This window comes from Mus pahari, chromosome 23 (genome assembly GCF_900095145.1).
Source record: "Mus pahari chromosome 23, PAHARI_EIJ_v1.1, whole genome shotgun sequence".
Classification (NCBI taxonomy): domain Eukaryota; kingdom Metazoa; phylum Chordata; class Mammalia; order Rodentia; family Muridae; genus Mus; species Mus pahari.
In genome coordinates this window covers 12,501,310-12,520,959 of record NC_034612.1, presented here as the reverse complement: position 1 = coordinate 12,520,959, position 19,650 = coordinate 12,501,310, and the positions used below count along the sequence as shown (strand labels likewise).

The following is a 19,650-nucleotide window of genomic DNA, read 5'->3' as shown; positions in this document are numbered from 1 at the left end:
GAGGCTGAGATAGAGGATCGTGGGTCACTGGGAGGCTGACATAGAGGATCGTGGGTCACTGCGAGGCTGACATAGAGGATTGTGCGTTTATGGCTGGCCTGGGCTACATGAGTTTGAGGCCAACCTGAGAAAAATGGCAGGACCTTGTTAAAGCTGTATATGTGATTTTGTTTGTGTGTGTGTATGTGTGTGTCTGTGTGTGTATTTCCAGCACTCAGGAGGCAAAGCACACAGATCACTGTGGGCTCAAGGCCATCCTGGTCTACCTAGGTGAATTCAAAACCAGCCGGATATCTAGTAAGACCCTGTTGAAAGAAAAGAAGAAAGAATGAAAGAGGGGAAAAGGGGAGGGAAGGAAGGAGGGGAGGCGAGGGAAAAGGAAAGGGAAGAAAAGCAAAGGAAAGGACCTAGTGTGTGGTGGCACACCACTGTAAACTCCAGCACTTGAGAGGTGAAGGCAGGTGGATCAGTAATTCAAGGCCAGCTAAGTGCGAGGCTATACTGGGCTCTGTGAGATCTTTCTAAAAGGGCAGGGGAAGGAGATGGTGGGTGGAGGATGGCTAGAGAGATGGCTTAGAGCAGTGGTCCTCCACCCTCCTAATGCTGCAGCCCTAATACAGTTCCTCATCTCGTGATGACCCTTATGCAGACAAAATACCCAAGCATGTGAAATAAAATAAAAGTTTTTTTTAAAGATGCAGGCCATATTGTCATAGGCATGCTTTAACAGTCTACTATTAATGCTTCAGTGTACACTTCCATATTCAACCATGAAAATGTTAATATATCTGCACATGTGCATGTTAGCCAATACATGGGAAATGTATGTATACATATATATGTGTATACAAAAAATAAATTATCTTTTTTTAAACTTTTTTATTAGATTTATTTATTTTATGCATATAGGTACAACATAGCTGTCTTCAGACACACCAGAAGAAGGCATCAGATCCCATTACAGATGGTTGTGAGCCACCATGTGGTTACTGGGAATTAAACTCAGGACGTCTAGAAGAGCAATCAGTGTTCTTAACCGCTGAGCCATCTCTCTAGCCCCAATATTAAATTATCTTAATATTCATTTAGAATTTTTCCACTTCAGTATATATAGGTTTACCTCATTTTTCACAACTCTGTGTTGTTTCTTTCAATACATTACTATAATCTGCATAAACATTTCCCCATCTATATGCATTTAGCTTTCTAGCTTTCAGTAGCCTATACATTGGTGAAATAAGTAGTATTTGCTCTTATGTTTCTTAAGTTGTGGAGTTCTTCTTCAGGCTGGTTTCCTGGGAGCAGAGGTGTAGAGTCAGACACTTGTTTAGTTAACAGACTCTAAAAGGCAATAATTTAAGCACATGGGTTGTCAATTTTAAGGGTAGATAACCAGAACTAGTAATATATCTTAATTTTCTTAACTTAATTTCTTATATAAGGCTTTGCCCTTTTCCCCTTTTAAATTACTGTTTACTGGAACAGTGATTTAAACATGAAGAAAAACAAAGTATCCGAAGAGTTCCATTCTGATTCTGCCCTAAACTGTAAATGTATATAGATGTGCTGATTTATCATTCTGTTGTGTGATGAAATCATTCAAGCTAAGATTGAATATTCTGTTGGCTCTCTAGGGAACAGTATACCAAAAATATTACTGAACAAGAAAACCTTGGTAAGGTAAGAATGACTTTTTTAATGTTTCTAATTGAGGCTTTTTATTGCATGGCTCTGACACTCATTCTTTTGGAAGGCTACAGTTTCAAGGGGTTGTTACTTCCTTTCTTAGGAAAGTAAAGGGACCCATGAGGTGGTGCTGAATGGTAGCGTGTGATGAGGTCACTCTCCAGGACTCACACGCTAGAGAGGGCCAAGTCCTGTCAGAAGTCCTCTGACCTCCAGATGCGTATCAAGTGTACACACACACACACACACAGAATGAGAGAGAGAGAGAGACAGAGAGGGAGGGAGAGAGAGAGAGACAGAGACAAAGAGAGAGAGAGAACTTGTAAGTTCTATACCTTATTTCTTTATAGCAGTGGTTCTCAACTTTCCTAATGCTGTGACCCTTTAATACAGTCCCTCATGTTGTGGTGACCCCAGCCATGAAATTATTGGTGTTTCTACTTCATAACTGTAATTTTGCTACTGTTATGAATCATATCTGTGTTTTCTGATGGTCTTAGGTGACCCCTGTGAAAGGGTCACAACCCACACTTTGAGAACTGCTACTTTAAGGGTGGCACAATCGCATTCAAAAAGAAAGCAAATGGAATTTTATGTTAGAAATTAATGTATTTGAATTAGTGTATATAAACCTTCATTTGTAGAATACATTAGCAATAGATTGTTTAGATTTTTAGTATGTCAGTAGACTTTCATCTAAAGAGTCCACGTTATATTAATAAGAAACTATTCCATTTTTTCTCTTGTTTAGAAATGGGGGGGGGAGCTGGAGAAATAGCTCAGTGATTAAGAGCACTGTCTGCTCTTCCAAAGAACCTGTGTTCAATTACCAGCACCCACATGGTGGCTCACAATTGTCTATAAGTACAGTTCCAAGGAATCCCATGTCCCCTTCTGTTGTCTGTGTGAATCAGGCATACATGTGGTACAGACATACATGTAGGCAAAACACCCATAACACATATAGATAAATATATAGTAATATGTTTATTATACATTTTATAAATGTATTATTATATATTATATAAATATATTTATTATATTTTATACATATATAAATAATTTCTACATTAATATCATGTTATGTTAATATATTTATATATTAATTAATATAATAAATATTATAAAGATATGATATAATAAAGATATGAATATATATTTCTGTATTCATTATGGGTTATGACATAGCTATATAATCTTTTAATTAAAAATATCTGGATGGATGTTGATGTGTATAGAAACACCTATAAAACCTTAAATATCTTTAGAAGCTTAATTTCTAAATCCAATCACAGTTGTTTGTTGGGCTAGGTGAGGTTCAGTGACAGTGCAGTGCTGAAAGAGCCTGCAAAAGCCTGTTTCCATCTACAGCACCAAGAAGTTCTCGCTCCTTCCAGTGTAATGTTTTTCTTAAGCAAGATCTTGGGGAAAGCTGTAGGAGCAATCAGATATAAAGTACTTTTAAGCAGAATGAGTCAGGGACTAACGCATAACAGAATTTGGACCCTTCTTCCTCCTCTCACTTCTAGAGTGATTTCCAAGGCAGCCCGGAGTAAGCTAGTGTTTCCAAGTGTGTGCTGATATATGCATAGGTTCTGGGCCCTGAGTGTCCCCTGCCGTCGTTCTCCACGTGGTCCCTGTGAGCTTCCAGGTTTCCCTCACCAAACCCGGGCTCCTCCTGCATCTGTCCCTCCCCGTGCTGAGGTTACAGATGTAGATCCTGGGGATCCCAGCTAAGGCCCCGTGTTCGAGCAGAAGTACATGTCCCCACTGAGCCATCTCCTCCACCTCTAGTTGGTCCTTTAAGACATTCCTATAGATTGCTAGCATTTTGGGGAGAGAAATTATCTCAGTAATACAAGAAAAATTTTAATTTAGGTTTACCGTATCTGAAAAAGTCATGCTAAGAACTCTTAAAATTCTTAGCATACTCTAGTGGTCTTTTCAAATACTTTTAATTTGTGAACACCAAAGTGTTTGTGATGAGATGCATTTCTCCCAACATAAGCTTATATACACTAAGCCTGTGCTTTTCTATAAAACCTGTTTTTGAATGGTTGGTTATATTACAGTTATTTCTGAAAATTCCCCTGCATGCTCTCTCATTGCTTCTTGTTCTGTTTGCTTTCAGTACCCATAACTGGGGTGGGCAGTATTTAATCAGTGGTTTAAATCTCGCCTTCATCCTGATTCTTTCTCTTATTTGGGCAAGCATCAGCCACCAGCACTCTCATTTGTCCTGAAGATCGGTAGACGAGCCGTGTCCTAAAAGAGGAAAGAAGAGTGTGTCCCGGGTGGCGGCTGCTGTGTGCCTGCTGTCTCTCTCCCTCCTGGGGATTTTCTCACAGCGCATCTGTTGGCGTTTCTGTCACAGTAGTTCCCTGTGTACACTGCCACCCCGCCCTTCTTTCTCGCTGTCTTTGTTCTGACTCCTCTTTTCTGTCATCCTTCCTTCATTTACATAAGCAAAATATAATTTTGCAATTCATTGAAAACATTTTTCACGTCTATTTATAATTATAGTCAAGAAGTAAACAAGTTTTAGCAGGTGGAATCATCTCATCTAGACAGTAACAAAAATAATTCTGAGGGCTGGGGAGATGGCTCAGTGGTTAAGAGGGTCCAGATTCAGTTCCCAGCACCCACATGGCTGCCCACATCCGTCTATAACTCTAGACGGGTGTTCTGACACTCATCTGACCTCCATGGGGACCAGACATGTGTGCAGTGCACAGACATACCTACAGACAAAACAGCCATATATGCAAAGTAAATATAAGAGGTTCTTTTCTTCCCTTCCCTTCCCATTTCCTTCCCTCTTCTCTTTTTCCCTCCCCTCCTTTCTTTCCTTCTCTCTCCCTTTTCCCTTCCCGTCCCTTCCCATTTTTCTCATGACTTTTTTGTTTGTCTCTTACACTTGATCTTAGCCAAAAGGCTGAGAAACAATATGTTTGTTTAATGTGGATGAATGGTGGCCTAAATTGATGCAAGTATACCAAATGTGAACTGGCGTTACAGATGTTTGTGAGCTACCATGTGGTCGCTGGGAATCAAACCTGAGTCGGCTGCAAGAAGAGCAAGTGTTTCTAGCCTCTGAGCCATCTCTCTAGCCCCTTTTCCTGACCTTTTTAATGTCAGGTTATTCTACGTAATACATTCAATTTAGTTAACTTTTTAAATATTCTTACTGTTTTAGAAGTGTTTTAGAAGAGAGCATATTTGCTTTATTAACAGTCATGAAATGTACCATACTCCTCTGCAACATGATGACAAAAGTAAATCCCTTTAATCAATAATGTATTATTCTTGGTGTTTTGTTTTGTTTTGTTTAATGATAGAAACTCCGGGAAAAACAAAAAGCTGTACGAGAAAGTCATGGTCCAAACATGAAGCAAGCAAAAATGTGGCGTGATCTTGAACAGCTGATGGAATGCAAAAAACAGTGCTTTCTGAAGCAGCAGAGCCCAGCCTCCATCGGCCAGGTAATTCAGGAGGGCGGAGAGGACCGGCTGGTTCTCTGAGCCCTGTGTCGGCTGGGCTTTAGTCGCATCTGTGTAATGTGTTCTCTTCTCGGACGTGACTTATTCATCCTTTGCTTTCAGACTAGCTGTCCCTTCCCAGTTGTCTTGGAGATGACGTGAAGGCAGATCAGGTTTTAAAGGTCTTTTTAACTGCACAAGAGGCTTTCGTTGTTTGTTTAGCTTAGCCGTCTAGTGGTGTCTCCTGAGCTTTATGGGAAAGGGCTAAGCTTGCTCTCTGTAATGTAAGCATGTGTCCATTAAGAACCATGTAGCTTTTCAAGCTGTAAGAACTGATGGAGAAATGTTCTTCTCAGTCTGTTTCTGACTTAAAGGATTCTTTTAGGAACTAGGATCTTGTTTGAAGAAGCATTTGTCTAAAGTCAGCAGTCGCTGCAGTTTCACTTCAGTTTCTTTCTCTTCTATAAAATACAAACCAGTTAATGTTGTGAAAAGCATTTGTGATGTTCATTGATTGCAAAGCAAATAAAGCCTGCGACCTGTCGTGGCTGTTGGTCTTAAAGAATATAGTTGTATCAAGAGATTTTTTTAAAAGTATTTTATAACATTCATGTCTCATCTCAGGATTCTCACTCGTTTTCATCAAATGTGGACTTCATGATACAATACTTGCATTGTCCTGAGGACTGTTATTATAAATATAAAAATTGTCATAAAATATACATGCAACATAGGCTGGAAAGCTAACACAGGGTTCCTAGTGAAATTAAGAATCTCATGTGCTCCCAGCCTCTGTTCCATGTGGACTACATACTTAAAGATTTCTTTGGTTTTCATTAAAGAAAAATATTAAACTTGTATGTTCTCTTTTACTTCATTTTTGCTTCAATCTGTGTTTCAAAATGTCTTTAGAGTCAAAAACCCAGGTTTTAAATTGTTAGTATATCCTTTGTAGGCTAGTTCTTTTTAACTACCCTTGAAAAAAAAATGTAATGAAAATTTGTGTTGTGTAAAATATGCAGACATGGATCTCTTTGTCCCAAGTTTAATCTACTCTTAATATTTGTTTGAAAGCTTCTTTGTTAGTAATCAGAGTCTCAGTGTCCACCACTGCTCTCCACACATCCATGTACACACACACATAGAAACACATACACAGACATGTGCGGGCTCGTGCGCACACACACACACACACACAGAAGGGGAGGGGAGGAAGGAGAAGATGAACATTCCAGTGTCTGTGGCTGAGTCTGGTCCTCAGTTTGTTTGCCCTCTTATCTGGGCAAGTGTCAGCTCCCAGCATTTTCCTTCCTCCCTTTGGTAGATCAGAAGCTAAAAGAGGAAAGGCTGTGTGTTAGTGTATGGAAAGAAGCCCTTTTCAATTCAGTAGTCATTTTTGGACACCAAGGTAGATTATGCTCCTGTCATATCAGCTGTAGGCTTGGCATGTTTTTAGTAGTATGTAATGCTCCATTAGCCAGAATGTGAATTCTGTAACAAATACTTGAAAGACTAGATGGCTTTTCAGAAAGGCACTTACTCCCCAGAGGAAACCTCACAAGATCGTTATACCTAAAGGCTAATCTGTTTTTTAGCCTCACACTCTATCATTCTCCTCTTAAGTTCTGCAACTGAGAAGGGCAGCCCCAGGCCCACTTCAGATTCTGATTGATTATGACATTCCACCTTTACTCTGCACAGAGCAAGTGTGTGGATTACACACCAAGACAAAGCAGAACATCATCACTTCAAGAAAAGCAAATTGGAAAAACCTCTAAAAGAGCAAGTTATTTATAGCTTTTATGTAACACTGGACACTTAGTAACGCAGCTTAATGGGTTTCATGCAGCCTTCCCTTCCACTCGCCCATGACTTGATTGGAACATTAAGAAGCTTTGAATAACCCTGACAGTTTTTGACAGCTTGTACTTAGTAAAGAAGAGCTTGTGCCATTATTTTCTTTCAAGGTTAATATGTTAACCGGCTAATTGATGAGCTCACTTAATCATTTTAGAAAATAATTGTGTCTTTCACGTGATGGCCCAAATAAAGGAGAAAAATGTCGCCTGCAAATCTGCCTGTGCAGTTAGCTTTCCTTCTCGGGGACTAGGGCTGTTGTGAGGACTTGGACTGTCTGTGGCAACGCCCTCTCGCTCACTATTGGTTCAGGAAATAATCCTGTAAATATGCCCTTTAAGAAGAATCTAGAAGTCAGATGTACTTCCTTTTACAATTGGCTGAATTCAAGGTCATACTTTCCAGCGCTGGGGAGCAGGCTAGAAGACCTCAGAACCCTGGAGAGTGAAGGGGAAGGACCCAGAGACTGTGAACCAGCTAGCTTTCCCTTTCGGCTGCTGCTGGCTGCTGCCGGGCTTTGATTCAGCAGGCAGCAATTCTAAAACAAGCCATTGAGTCACATGTACTTGTATTCGATGTTTGTCATTCTGCTGAATTCTTAGCATGCATGACATTTATACTTTTTTTTTTTTGAAAATTGTAAGGTCTATGCACTTTCCAAGTGTATTTCTTAAGTTTTTAATGCTAAGATGATACCAAGCATTTTTTAAAAATAATTTGAGTAAAATAAGAGGCTATATATGCACTCAAACTAAAAATGTGTAAATTGACAGGATTCTTTGGATTTGAATTTGGGGAAAAAATTGCATCATGAATAACATAGACAAATCTGTCTTCACAGAGGCAAAGTTTATATTAAAAAATAACTGTGTTTCTCAGAGAAACCTCATCTTACACAGGTCCTTGCCCAGTGCTGGTGCCTGGTGAGAGTGAATAACAGGTTTGTTCCCACAAAGAGTTCTAGGTGTTTGCGTCATACCTCTTGCTTGGCAGAAAGGAGTTTGCCCTGGGAGCAGGTAATAGGTTCCCACCCTGATGATTAGCCTTCCCCATAACTTGCTTGCCCACAGTTGGGCCTGTTGTGGTGCGGGAGGTCTGAGGCATGTGTACCGCACTATCTTCAGACAGTCTCCAGCAGCCAGAAAAGAGACAGAGGTGCACCTTTGTCACCAGTGTAATTACCTCTGTCCTCATGCTGACTGAGTCCTTCCTCCCTCTCCCCTAAACGAGGGCAGTCTAATTAGAGTTGTTTGCGGTGGCAGCTAGGCATGTGGCGACTGTTTGGTCTGGGGAGGGTAGAGATGGATCATTAAAGGTGCTCTGTGTGTTTTGATGTTTGACTCTTCTGTCTTAAGACAGTCTTCTTTAAAAACAAAGCACGTTCACTGGACAAGAATATGGTTTGTTCTCACCCAGTCCTTGCAAAAGAAATAAAAAAATAAAACCCAGAGTCCAAATAAGTAGGGGTTTTTGAGAGGCCTGGACAAACACGAGCTTTCTGCTCCCAAGCTCCCTCTTTTGGCAAACTGGAAGTACTTTCTTGGTCACTGGTAATTTCACAATTTCCTTTCTAGAACCAGAGAGCCTTGCATCATTAAGCTAAGGTTTACTGCTATGGAAATTCACAATTCAGAATCTGGGGAGAAATGAAGGATTCCTACTTCCCAGTGAAGTCTTAAGTGTCCACTTGAATTCGGGATGTGATAGTCGGTCCCTGTGAGTTGCTGCTTAGTGTAGCACTTGGTGGATAGCTTTGAAATCATCAGAGAACAGCAGGCTCTGATGCTTGAATGACTCACCTGCATCTTCCTTGGTTGGAGGAACCTCTGAGGGAGCCCTGCCAGCCACCGCCAAGCCAGTCTGCTGCTGTCCTTGCAGCAGATTGCCTTCCTGCTCTGAAGACGAGCTGCATTGCAGCTCCCTCCTTAAAGAGGCTCGGGCACAGTGCTGTGATATCCAAGGATGGACCGTGCTAAAACATTCATTAAACAAAGCAACAAATTAGCAGATACTATCTCCCAGAGCTCTGCAGTCATGATAAAGAAGAAAGGGCTTGAACCGTTGCTGAGTGCCAGGCTGTGCCAGGCATAGTCCCAGAAGCTTCTGTGGGGAAACAAGGTGATGCTCGCGGAGGCAGGCCAGGTAGATGTCACACTGTGACCCAGGCGATGACTGCGGCAGAGCCTGCATCCAAAATGTGTGCTCTTAATTGCTGCCTTGGTGCGGAGCCTGTTGTAAACAGTATTTGTTTGTAAACAAGTTGGTGTCTGTTTCTGAACTATTGCATGCATTAAATTCTGTTTGGCAACATTTATAAACTTAGAAGACCTTTTTAAAGAATGGATCTGGGGCCTGGAATGATGGCTCAGTGGTTAAGAGGACTGGCTGCTCTTGCAGAGGACCTGGGTTCAATTCCCAGCACCCACCTGGTGGTTCACAACCTTCTATAAGTCCAGTAATTTTTAAAATACAAACAAAACAAAACAAAACAAAATAAGTGAGACTACAAGATATGCTTATTACATTTATTCAATCAAAATTATTTTGGCCACTTTATAAACTTCTCTTGTCAATTTTTTTTTATAAAAGTGCCAAGACATAGCTTCTTTCTGAACTGGAGAATATTTACTTACCTATAAGTATTATGTTCTGTGTGTGACTCTTTACTAAGTTCCAAAATGTAAAATCTACACGACCTCATTTTTGATCTAAAAACCTCATAGCCAGACAGGTGCGGTGACTGAGCAGGTAAAGACACTTGCCACCAAGCCAGATGATCTGAGATGGCCCTTCAAACCCTTATGGAAATGAAAGTTGTATGCACAATAAGTGGAATTTTCCAAATGCACAGATTTGAATACTACATAGGAAAGTAATGCTATATATTTTTAATGATTTGAGGAATTTTTTTTTTTTTTTTTTTGGTTTTTCGAGACAGGGTTTCTCTGTGTAGCCCTGGCTGTCCTGGAACTCGCTTTGTAGACCAGGCTGGCCTCGAACTCAGCGATCCACCTGCCTCTGCCTCCTGAGTGCTGGGATTAAAGGCGTGCGCCACCACGCCCGGCAGTTTGAGGAATAATTTTTAAAAGAGGTGAGACATCTAGATTTGCAAGGATGTGTTAAGATTTTATGGAAATCTGATAAAAGTTTTATGGAAAAAAAAAATGGAAGCTATAAAAACATTTAAGACCTGGAGAGCTGCTCTGCAGTTAAGAGCACTGGCTTGGGTTCCCAGCACCTACGTGGAGGCTTACAACTACCTCCAGCACCTTGGCAACTGATTTCTTTTGGCTGTTCTCCTGAAGCACTACACATGCAGAGTCCACATATAAACATGCAGGAACACGGGTACACATACAAACACAAGAGGATACCCATGATGGCTAAGTTTAAAATTGACTTAAGGATATGTATGGCATGTTCAGGAACTGATGAGCAATGTCAGGGTGTGGCCGGGCTGCCTTGGGAGAGGAAGGAGCACCAGTCTGTGCTAAGCTGCCGCCTTCTGTACACCAGTCCCTCCTGACCCACAGGTCTGCTCTTTGATGCTTCGGTTGCATTTGGTCAGCTGTACTCCAAAACTTATCAATGACAAACATCCTAATAATTCATAAACTTGAAATAGCTTTTATCATAGTATCTGATTTTTAAATCGTACTTTATTCTTACTGCCATTAAGTTAAAATTTACCTTATGTGTGACTGTATAGAGAAAATGGTATACAATAAGAAGGATGGTTTGTTACTACCTTTGGCCTCAAGGACCCACAACAGGGCGGGGCCCCTGAGCTAGACTATAGGAGAAGGTACAGGAGGCTAAAAGGTGTGTCTGCAGGATTACACAGGCCTAAAGTACACTGAGCATCAGTGAACATCCAGACCTGATAGCATCCAAGTGTTAAATATGCTGCTGCTGTGGAAGGTCAGTCGACAGGCTCTAGAATATTCCTTCCTAAGCCCCTCCCTCTCTGGAGAGCTCTTTCTCAGTTTTCCTAACTAAATCTATGCTCATTCTGCTTTAAAAATCAAACAAACAAACAAACGAAGCCCCCCAAGCACCTGGATCCGGCACAGTGGTTTGTGCCTGTGCCTGCTGTCCTGCTTCTTGGGAGCTGAAGCAAGACAAGAGGGCCCCTAGCTCAGGAGTTCAATACCAGCCTGGGCAATGATGAGATAAAAGTGGGTGGAGATGTGGCAAACTGAAGAAGTGAAAGGAAAGATCAAAAGCCAGGGCTCTAAGGAAGACCAGAAGATGAAAAAAGCCAAGGGGGCTTCCTCAACGAGGTGGGGACTGACTGAGCTGGAGGTGACATGCATGGGAGAAAAGCATGAAGTGTAGGTATCAGTACGAGCAACGGGGCCCACAGTAGAAATGGGTTATAGTGCTTGCTTAGCTGATAAGCAGAACGAGCCCAGATTCCCTGACAAGTACAGGACATCAGCATGTATTACAGAGAGCGGAGCTCCACTGGACTTCCAGACACTCACTCTGTGGGGGGCACTTCAGTCCTTTTGAGGTTTAAGAGCTCTAAGGGACCAATGCAGAAATCAAAAGGAGGAAAAGCCCTTTTGGCTGAGCGATCTTTGGCCCACCCAATGAAGAGCGTGTAGAATCTGATTTGGAGAGGAGCAGGGACTCCATGGGGTGTATGAAACCTTCAGAAGAGAATTATCCTGTGGTACAAGCCTGAGCCTACCAGGGATGAGGGAGGGGCTGCTTGGGAACCAGATGGGGAAAACTTGGTGCTGCCGCTTCTGTGACTGATGGGCAGCCCCTGTGACTGATGGGCAGCCCCGAGTCTCCTGTGGTCTTGGTTCTCCATCTGTCCCAGCTTCCTTATAGACTGTTGATGAAATGGAGGTTCTCTGTGTGGAGAAGAACACGTGATCATCTGGGGCTTAACCTTGGACTTGGGGAGGAGCAGTATAGACAGGCAGCCAGTTAATCTGTTTATTATATTAAGGGGAGGAGGATATTTTCCTGCCAATACGAAGACCCAGTCTTTAAGGAGGTATCATCAAATCTTTAAAAAAAAATTATATGTAACAGTTGGGATTGTGTGTGTGTGTGTGTGTGTGTGTGTGTGTGTGTGTGTGTGTGTGAGAAAAGATTTGATCACTCTAAAGAATTTAGCTGAGGAACAGAATATCTCAAAGGGATATTTTTGTTGGGAAAGATTTTTATAAGTTTATATGATTTCCTGTGTTTAAAAAAGAAATGGAAGCTGGTGTCTCACAGTGCTTGACGTCTTTCCCTTGAGAGTCAGGAGAGGTTTCATAGGAACAATCACAGCAGTGCCCAGAGAGCCTTAGCCATCAGGAAGACCACTTGCCAGGGACTTGGCCATGTCAAACAAATGTTCAGCTTCTATTCTGACACTTCTCGAAGAATTTGATTGAAACTATATATGTCCAGATAACACTCAGCAAAGTGGCCTTCTTACATTTGTTTCAAGATATATTTGGCAACAAGAGAGATGACCTTGGACTCAGCTGCTTTTCCAATTTAGGACTTCTCCCTGGGTCTACTGAACGATACTCCCCAACACTGCAAATTCACCGAATGGAAAAACATTCTTGTTGCTCTGTGCCGTAAGCCCTGGGACGGATGGAGGACATTTCCCCCTAGCAGTATGTTCTGCCTTTAAAGACGGGCTGTATTTATCCACAAGCTCTATCTTGGCTTACCAACCATCTACTTCAAAATACAGTCAGGGAGCACATTTGTTCTTCATCAGAACACCTTTTGCTAATCTAAATTGAGCTGAACTTGGGTTTTAAAATATTTTTAGCTCATAAGAAAAACCAGCCAACCTTAACCCTTTGATTTGTTTTCTGGCCTTCGAAGTCTGGTTTGAAGCCAGAGTTCATTGCAGCTTGATGTAAGGTCTAAAGAAGACGTCAGAGGCATCGAGGGCCCCTTCTAAGGTTATGACCACCTATCCAGCATGGCAGTAGAAGTCCTACTGGCCCAACTTCCAGCCCAATGCCAAAGTTAGCTTCCAAATGAACCTGCAGTTTGCTTGTGGAGGTGGATGGCTGACCCTCTCTTCACAGTGACACCCTCTCACATGCTAGTTTGCATATTTTGAAGGCAATTCCTTTTTCAATTGTTGTCATGGCCTTTAAAAGTTTTGTTTAGATTTTCTTATTTTATTTTTACACGTGTCAGTGTTTTACCTGCATGTATCTCTGTGTACTACATGCATGTCTGGTGCCCACAGCAGTCAGATGGGATTGCTGGAGTTCCTAGTTCTAGGGATTGTGAGCCACCATGTGAGTGCTGGGAACTGAACCCAGGTCCTCTGCAAGAGCAGTCAGTGCTCTAAACCACTGGGCCATCTCTCCAGCCCTTATCATGGTTCTAATTCATGATACAGATAGCCTCATTGATAAGGTGTATTATTTACTTTTAAGCAAATAAGAATTGCAGTCTGATTATTGTTTTACTTAGCATATCATCAGGGATAGGATCACCTATTTCTGTATGGTTTCCTAGCGTGTTACGGGCAACTAGAGCATTTACAGAGGCGGTTATGTTGTGAGCCACACTCTCCAGCACACACAGTACGTTAATTTCCACTAAGATGCTATGCACACTCTTACCGCATGTGGAAATAAAGACGCCATATTGTAATATTGTAAGGATAGCTGGTTCTCAAGAATTCCCTGTTGTTTGCTTGGGAATCAAGCATTACGTCAGTCGTTTGCCACAAGGTAAATGATCTTGACTGGATAGAAAGTCAACACAAAATTCATACCTACGATACTTTTTAAAGATGACCCTTCCCATCTGCTGACGGGCTCATCCGCAGTGTTTAATTATGACAGATGGTTACATCAGCCTTACTTTGTAATTTCCCAACTTGAAAGCTGAAAATGTTTCTCGTTAATCGTTTCCTCCTCTACAGAAGCAAGCTTCGCATGGCGGGCGGCTGCCCTGTGTACATTTCCATTATTGTATTGATGTTGAACCAGGGCAGTGGCTAAAGTCACTCCACTGACCCAATTAAGCAAACAAGAGCTTGCGGTTGCCCGGGCTGATTGAGCTGCACAGGATAAGCAGTAAAGTTTCCTTTTCCTGGTTCGAGAGGCTCCTCCTGTTGCATAACTTTTGAACTGTGATTTGAGTGATACAGAAAAGGAAAATAAAGATGTTCTACAAAATGTTCCCGAGATCTGGAGTGCCTAGAGGAAAAATTTCATAAGGAGCATGCCCCTCTGCAGAGGAAGGGTAGAATTTTATATGAAGCTAGGAAAATGTGAGTTTGCCACATGTTTTCAGAAAACGTTGTTTTTCAAAAATACGGATTTTTCTCATCCAAACCCAGGGCTTCATACCTGCTAGGCAGGTACCCTCTAGTCTGAGTCACTTCCTCAGTCTCTCTCATCCTTTCTCCAAAAATACGCACGAGGCTGAGGATGTGGGTCACGGGGGAAATGTACAGTCTTTGCGCCCAAGGTCCTGGGTTCGATCCCCAGGAATGGGATAAACAACAACAAAACAAAACAAAACAAAAGAAAACAAAAACCCACAAACCTTTCAGCCTAAGTCTTGAAGCATCACTGTGGTTTAAGAGGTTTGAGTGTTTTAAGGGCCCCATTCTCCGGCTCTCCTTGTTTTCAGATTCTCTTGGCCGAGTAGGTATTGTCAGAATTCAATGGGAACAAGCACCTACCTCTCTGTTAACCTCCCATCGTCTTGTGATGAGGGAGTTCCAGAACCCAGGGATTGGCATGCATCTCTAAGCTCGTTTAATGTGCATCTTCCAGAGATGGAACCTTGCAGTCCTCAGATCGATGTAGCGTCCGGTTTCCCCGGCTACGCAAAGCCATGCCTGACCAGTAGTTTCTAAAATGTTTTTAGACTTACTTGTTTTATGTGTATGAGTGTTTTTGCTAGCATGTGTGTGCATCATGTGTTCATGCGGTGCTTTCAGGGGTCAGAAGAGGGTGTTGGATGGTTGTGAGCCGTGATGGATTCTGGGAACCAGAACCTGGGCCTCTGAAAGAGCAGCCCATGCACTTTACCACTGAGCTGTTTATTCTCCACAGCCCCACAGGCTTCTTTTTCTTTTTCTCTTCCTGCCTGTACATCTTATCTCAATCTTGTCATACAAGAGTCCCTATTTGTTTATTTAAGGAGGCAGGCCTAGCATGTGTTCGTTTTTTAAAAATCTTAATTTTTTTCCTGACCCTTTCCGTCGTTTTTTTCTTTACATGCCATACAGTTATGTGTGGGTCCATGTGAGGTCATATGCGGGGAGGGTTGCATATGTGTGTTGAGTGCACACACATGCAAGTTGAGGCCAGAGGTCGCATGACTGCAACAGACCAGATTCAGGTCCCCATACACTTGTGGGGCAAGCCCTCTACTGACAGGTTGACCTCCCAGATGGTACATTCTTTAGTGGTAGTTGCTTTTGTTTGATGTTTTTGTTGTTGTTGTTTTTCTCCTGTATTTTTCCTCCCTCTTCATGTGTATCAGTTGATTTCTTATAATTCAAACCTTTTCGATCTTCTCCCTATAGACAGCTTCTTACAGCTAAGTGACTCGGGAACATCTCTCAGAAATGTTTTCTGTTTTTAAGGACATAGAAGCCATGTATGGTGGCGTCCACCTGTAAGCCCGGCACAGGGGAGACCGAGACAGAAGGATTAGCAGTTTGAGACCAGCATTGGGCTCTGTGGCAAGACCATGTCTCAAAAACAATAAGCCAACCCCCAAAAGGAGTGAGAGCCCTGAGGAGGCCTGTGTGGCTCTGAAGAGCACAGCACATGTGCACACTAACAACCACTTTTAAGGGTGAGTCAGTACTGTGAGGTGAATAAAACTTAAAAATACGTGCTCTGTGTAACAAAGTTCAGATAGCAGAGAATACATGATTTAAAAAAAAAAAAAAAAATTGGGCCGTAGGCCAAGGTGTGATGGTGCACGCCTTTAGTCCCAGCATTCAGAAGGCAGAGGCAAGTGGATCTCCATGAGTTCGAGGCCAGCCTGGTCTACATAGCAAGTTCCAGGAGAGCCAGGACCGTGTCTCAAAAAACAAACAAACAAAAGAACCCGGGCCGGCAACATGGCCGAGTGTGTAAGAAGTGTTTGCTGTGCAAATCTGGCAACCTGAGTTGGATCATACTAGAACCAAGAACAAGGTAAGAAAGGGTAATTGCCTCTATAGACTTACCCTTTAAGCGCCGTACTAGTAGCTCAGCACTGCATCCACATACACAGAGTGATCCATTAAAATTTCAAATGAATAAAGTTCTAACGGAACGTGAGCATGGTGGCACATACCTGGAATGGAGAGGTGAGGTGGTGAACCCTAGCACCCTGTTGGGTTAGAGAAGGGGAGGTGTAGCTGGATAGGGTTGGGGGAGGGGTAATATGATCAAAACAGGTACATAATTCTCAAAGAACTGATAAAGAAATATTTTAAGATCGGATGATAGTGGCACACGTCTTTAATCCCAACACTTGGGAGACAGAGGCAGGTAGATCTCTGAGTTCAAGGCCAGCCTGGTCTACAGAGTTGGTCTACAAGTTGCAGGACAGCCAGGGCTACACAGAGAAACCACATCTTTTTAAACAAAATACAAAAACAAAAACAAAAACAAAAAACCTTAAAAAATATTTGTAAAAGGAACATCCTGTCTCGAGATAAAAATAATAAATAAAAAGGGCCAAATTGCCACCGAGAAAGCCAGTACCAGTTTGCATTTCCCCCAAACTGTGTATTACAGCACCTCACTGGCTGTTGGCTTCCCTAGGCAAGGTGTGCTAATGCTACAGTATCTCTGTGAGGATCATAGGGTTACGGAATTTGTAATTAGCCAAGTGTGGCAGTTCCTGCCTTTAATCACAGCTCTCAAGAGTTAGAGCCAACCTCATCTACATAGTTCCAGGGCAGCCAGGGCTACACAATGAGAGCCTGTCTCAAAAAGCCAACCAGACAAGCCAGTTACCTATAATCTCGCTCAGAGGTCGGCACGGTCGATAGCTTTGTGCTCAGTATTCTTTCTATGAAATCTATTTTTAATAAATAATGAAAGTAGCTAGTGGTTTCATATTTCCAAATAATGTATTTTTTTATGAAAAAAAAAAAAACCCTGAAAGTCAGAGGCTAAAGCTGTCAGTGCTGGCACTCGCTTAGCATGCCGTGGGGCCCTAAACTTGACCAAGCACCCCAGGGAGAGAAAAGATGACAACTGAGCTACTCGGGGAGCTTTTTCCATTGAGATGCCGTGTGACGGGTCCTCTGCCAGGCTTTTAAGATCAGCTGTTGGGGAGACATTAACGTTCTTGCCTGACACTGACGGTCCCTTCACTCCCAGGTCTCAAACTAGAGGGATCTCCTAGGAGCTAGTAGGTCTCTGGGAGCGGGTGGAGCTCTGGGTACCCATGGGTATTGGAATGGAAGGTAGTGGGCTCTGTACCTTATCACATACATCCTGTTAAGTGCGTCCACATGTGACCACCACATGCAGTCATGGTACCCACACAAATGTGTAGAACCGTTGGTGAGTAAACTGGGCATGGGTCATCGGACAGTTTTGGTTTAACCCGAGGTCAGCCGTCCCAAGTCCTGCCCTGTTTGGTGTCTGAGAGTTTCCTTACCCGACCCCCCCCCCCCTTGAATTGTAAGCACATCAAAAAAGCAGAGTGGAGTCCCTCCATCTGCACAGGAAATATGGGTAAAATGGACATACAAGCCCTTCTCTAGTAAATCACTTCATTGTATTTTTCTATGACCAAAAGTCACTGAAAAGATGAAGTCACGTAACATATGATGGTGGTGGATGAGACTGGGTGCCCTTCGCAGAAAACAGTATCATTATTCTTGCCCAGCTAAATGCAGATTTTACTCCGGTCCCTGGCCAGGGAGATCTTACCGTGTAACTCTCCCTAACGAGCAGTTTCTTGGCTAACCTAATGGGGAAAAATGTAAGGAAGCTTTATAATTAAAAAGACTCATCCCCAGTCTTTTATTTTCAGGTAGGTGGGGTAGTCTCATGTAGCCATGAACTCACTGTGACCTTGGGCTACTCTTCCTGCCTCTACCTCACAAGTGCTGAGACTGCAGGCGTGCACCGCCACACCTGGTCTGTGGCGTGCTGGGCACCTGGGCACATAACCAGGGTTTCATGCATGCTAGGCAAGGACTCTGTCATGTGAGCTTCACCCCCATCCCAGTCAACCCTAGGCTTTATAGGGAGTTTACACCCTACGTGGAAGCACAAATGTACTCTCTTCCAGAGAGAGACGCAGCCAGTGCTCTTACAAAATTTACCAGAAAACAATTAAACAACAGAGCATCAGTTCTCAACCCTTTTTGATGCTGCGAATGTTTAGATCCTCATGGTGCGGTGACCATTTTTTCTTTCTTAAAAATTTTATTTATTTTACGTGTATGAGTTTACTGTAACTTTCTTAAGACACACCAGAATAGGGCATCACGGATGGTTATGAGCCACCATGTAGGTGCTGGGAAGTGAACTCAGGACCTCTGGAAGAGCAGTCAGTGCTCTTAACCACTGAACCATCTTTCCATCCCCCCCCCCCCCTGCATTGCTACTTCATAACTGTAATTTGCTACTGTTACCCACCAAATGTAAAGATCTGTGTGTTCTGATCATCCTAGGCAACCCCTGGGAAAGAGAGTTCAACCCCACAAGGAGTCACAAGCTACAAGTTGAGAACTGCTGTGGTTGTGTGTCCTGTGAACTTTGATATATCCAACAGTTTATAAATTTGGGGCTAGAGAGAGGGCTCAGTGGCTAAGAGCCCCTAGTACTCTTTAGAGGAACCGGGTTGGTTCCCAGCACTTACATCAGATGGCCCACAACCTTCTGTAACTCTGACTCTGAGAGATCCTGTGCTCTTGTGGCCTCTGCAGGCACCTGTGTGTATACATGTATGTGTATACACGTGAGTACATACAGATATATGAACATACACGTAACTAAAAATGAAATATTTTTTAAAAATAGATACTTCACTAGAAGACCTACTAGGCTTAGGAGAAAGTTTATAGAAAATGGGTATTACCATGTTTTCCAGACATTTAGCAATATGTAGGTGGTTATTGTTCAAACACAGAACTGATAAGTCAGGAGTTATGTGGTATGTACACAAGATGGTAAGTGACTGTTCCTAGAGTTCACCTTCTATCCAGAAGTCATATGAACATCTGTCCTTTTGCTTGTATCTTGAATCAAATATTTGGGGGGAAATGTTACATTTTGAAGTCAATGTGACAACTTTTTTAATCTTGGCAAAATTTGGTGTTTTACTCAGGATGGATTCTGTGACCTTTTAGGTTGTTGAAAGAGGAAAATATATATAAGAGCAGTTCAAATAAAACATCTCAAGTACAAGAGGGTATCCACTCTCAGAGCTGAAAGGTGTCTCACCTAGTAGTAAGCCCCCAGCTCCAGATTTACTTTATAATCCCAGAAGCTGAGGCAGAAGGATTTCCCTCAGCTCCTGGTCCTGCCTGGGGCCATGGAGGGCCAGCCAGAATGCATAGGAAATCGCCACAAATGCTCATGATGTGGGGGCTGGAGACATGGCTCATGCTAGTAAAGCATCGCCACAAATGCTCGTGATGTGGGGGCTGGAGACATGGCTC

The 19,650-nt window shown here is 42.6% G+C and overlaps 1 protein-coding gene across 3 annotated transcripts in view; it reads left to right on the top strand.

Annotated features, from left to right (window-relative positions):
* Positions 1-15,856, top strand: part of Ift81 (intraflagellar transport 81) — an 80,507-nt gene extending 64,651 nt beyond the window's left edge. Inside the window, exons 18-20 of one of the 3 annotated variants that reach the window (XM_029533737.1) lie at positions 1,635-1,680; positions 5,025-5,168; positions 15,613-15,856. In XM_029533737.1, the coding sequence (XP_029389597.1) occupies positions 1,635-1,680; positions 5,025-5,168; positions 15,613-15,648 (226 nt within the window). In that variant the 3' untranslated portion in view covers positions 15,649-15,856. Of the gene's footprint in view, positions 1-1,634; positions 1,681-5,024; positions 6,024-15,612 lie in introns of those variants that run through there. The other 2 variants (XM_029533736.1, XM_021222669.2) reach the window with 2 other exon arrangements.
* Positions 15,857-19,650: the final 3,794 nt, after the last annotated feature.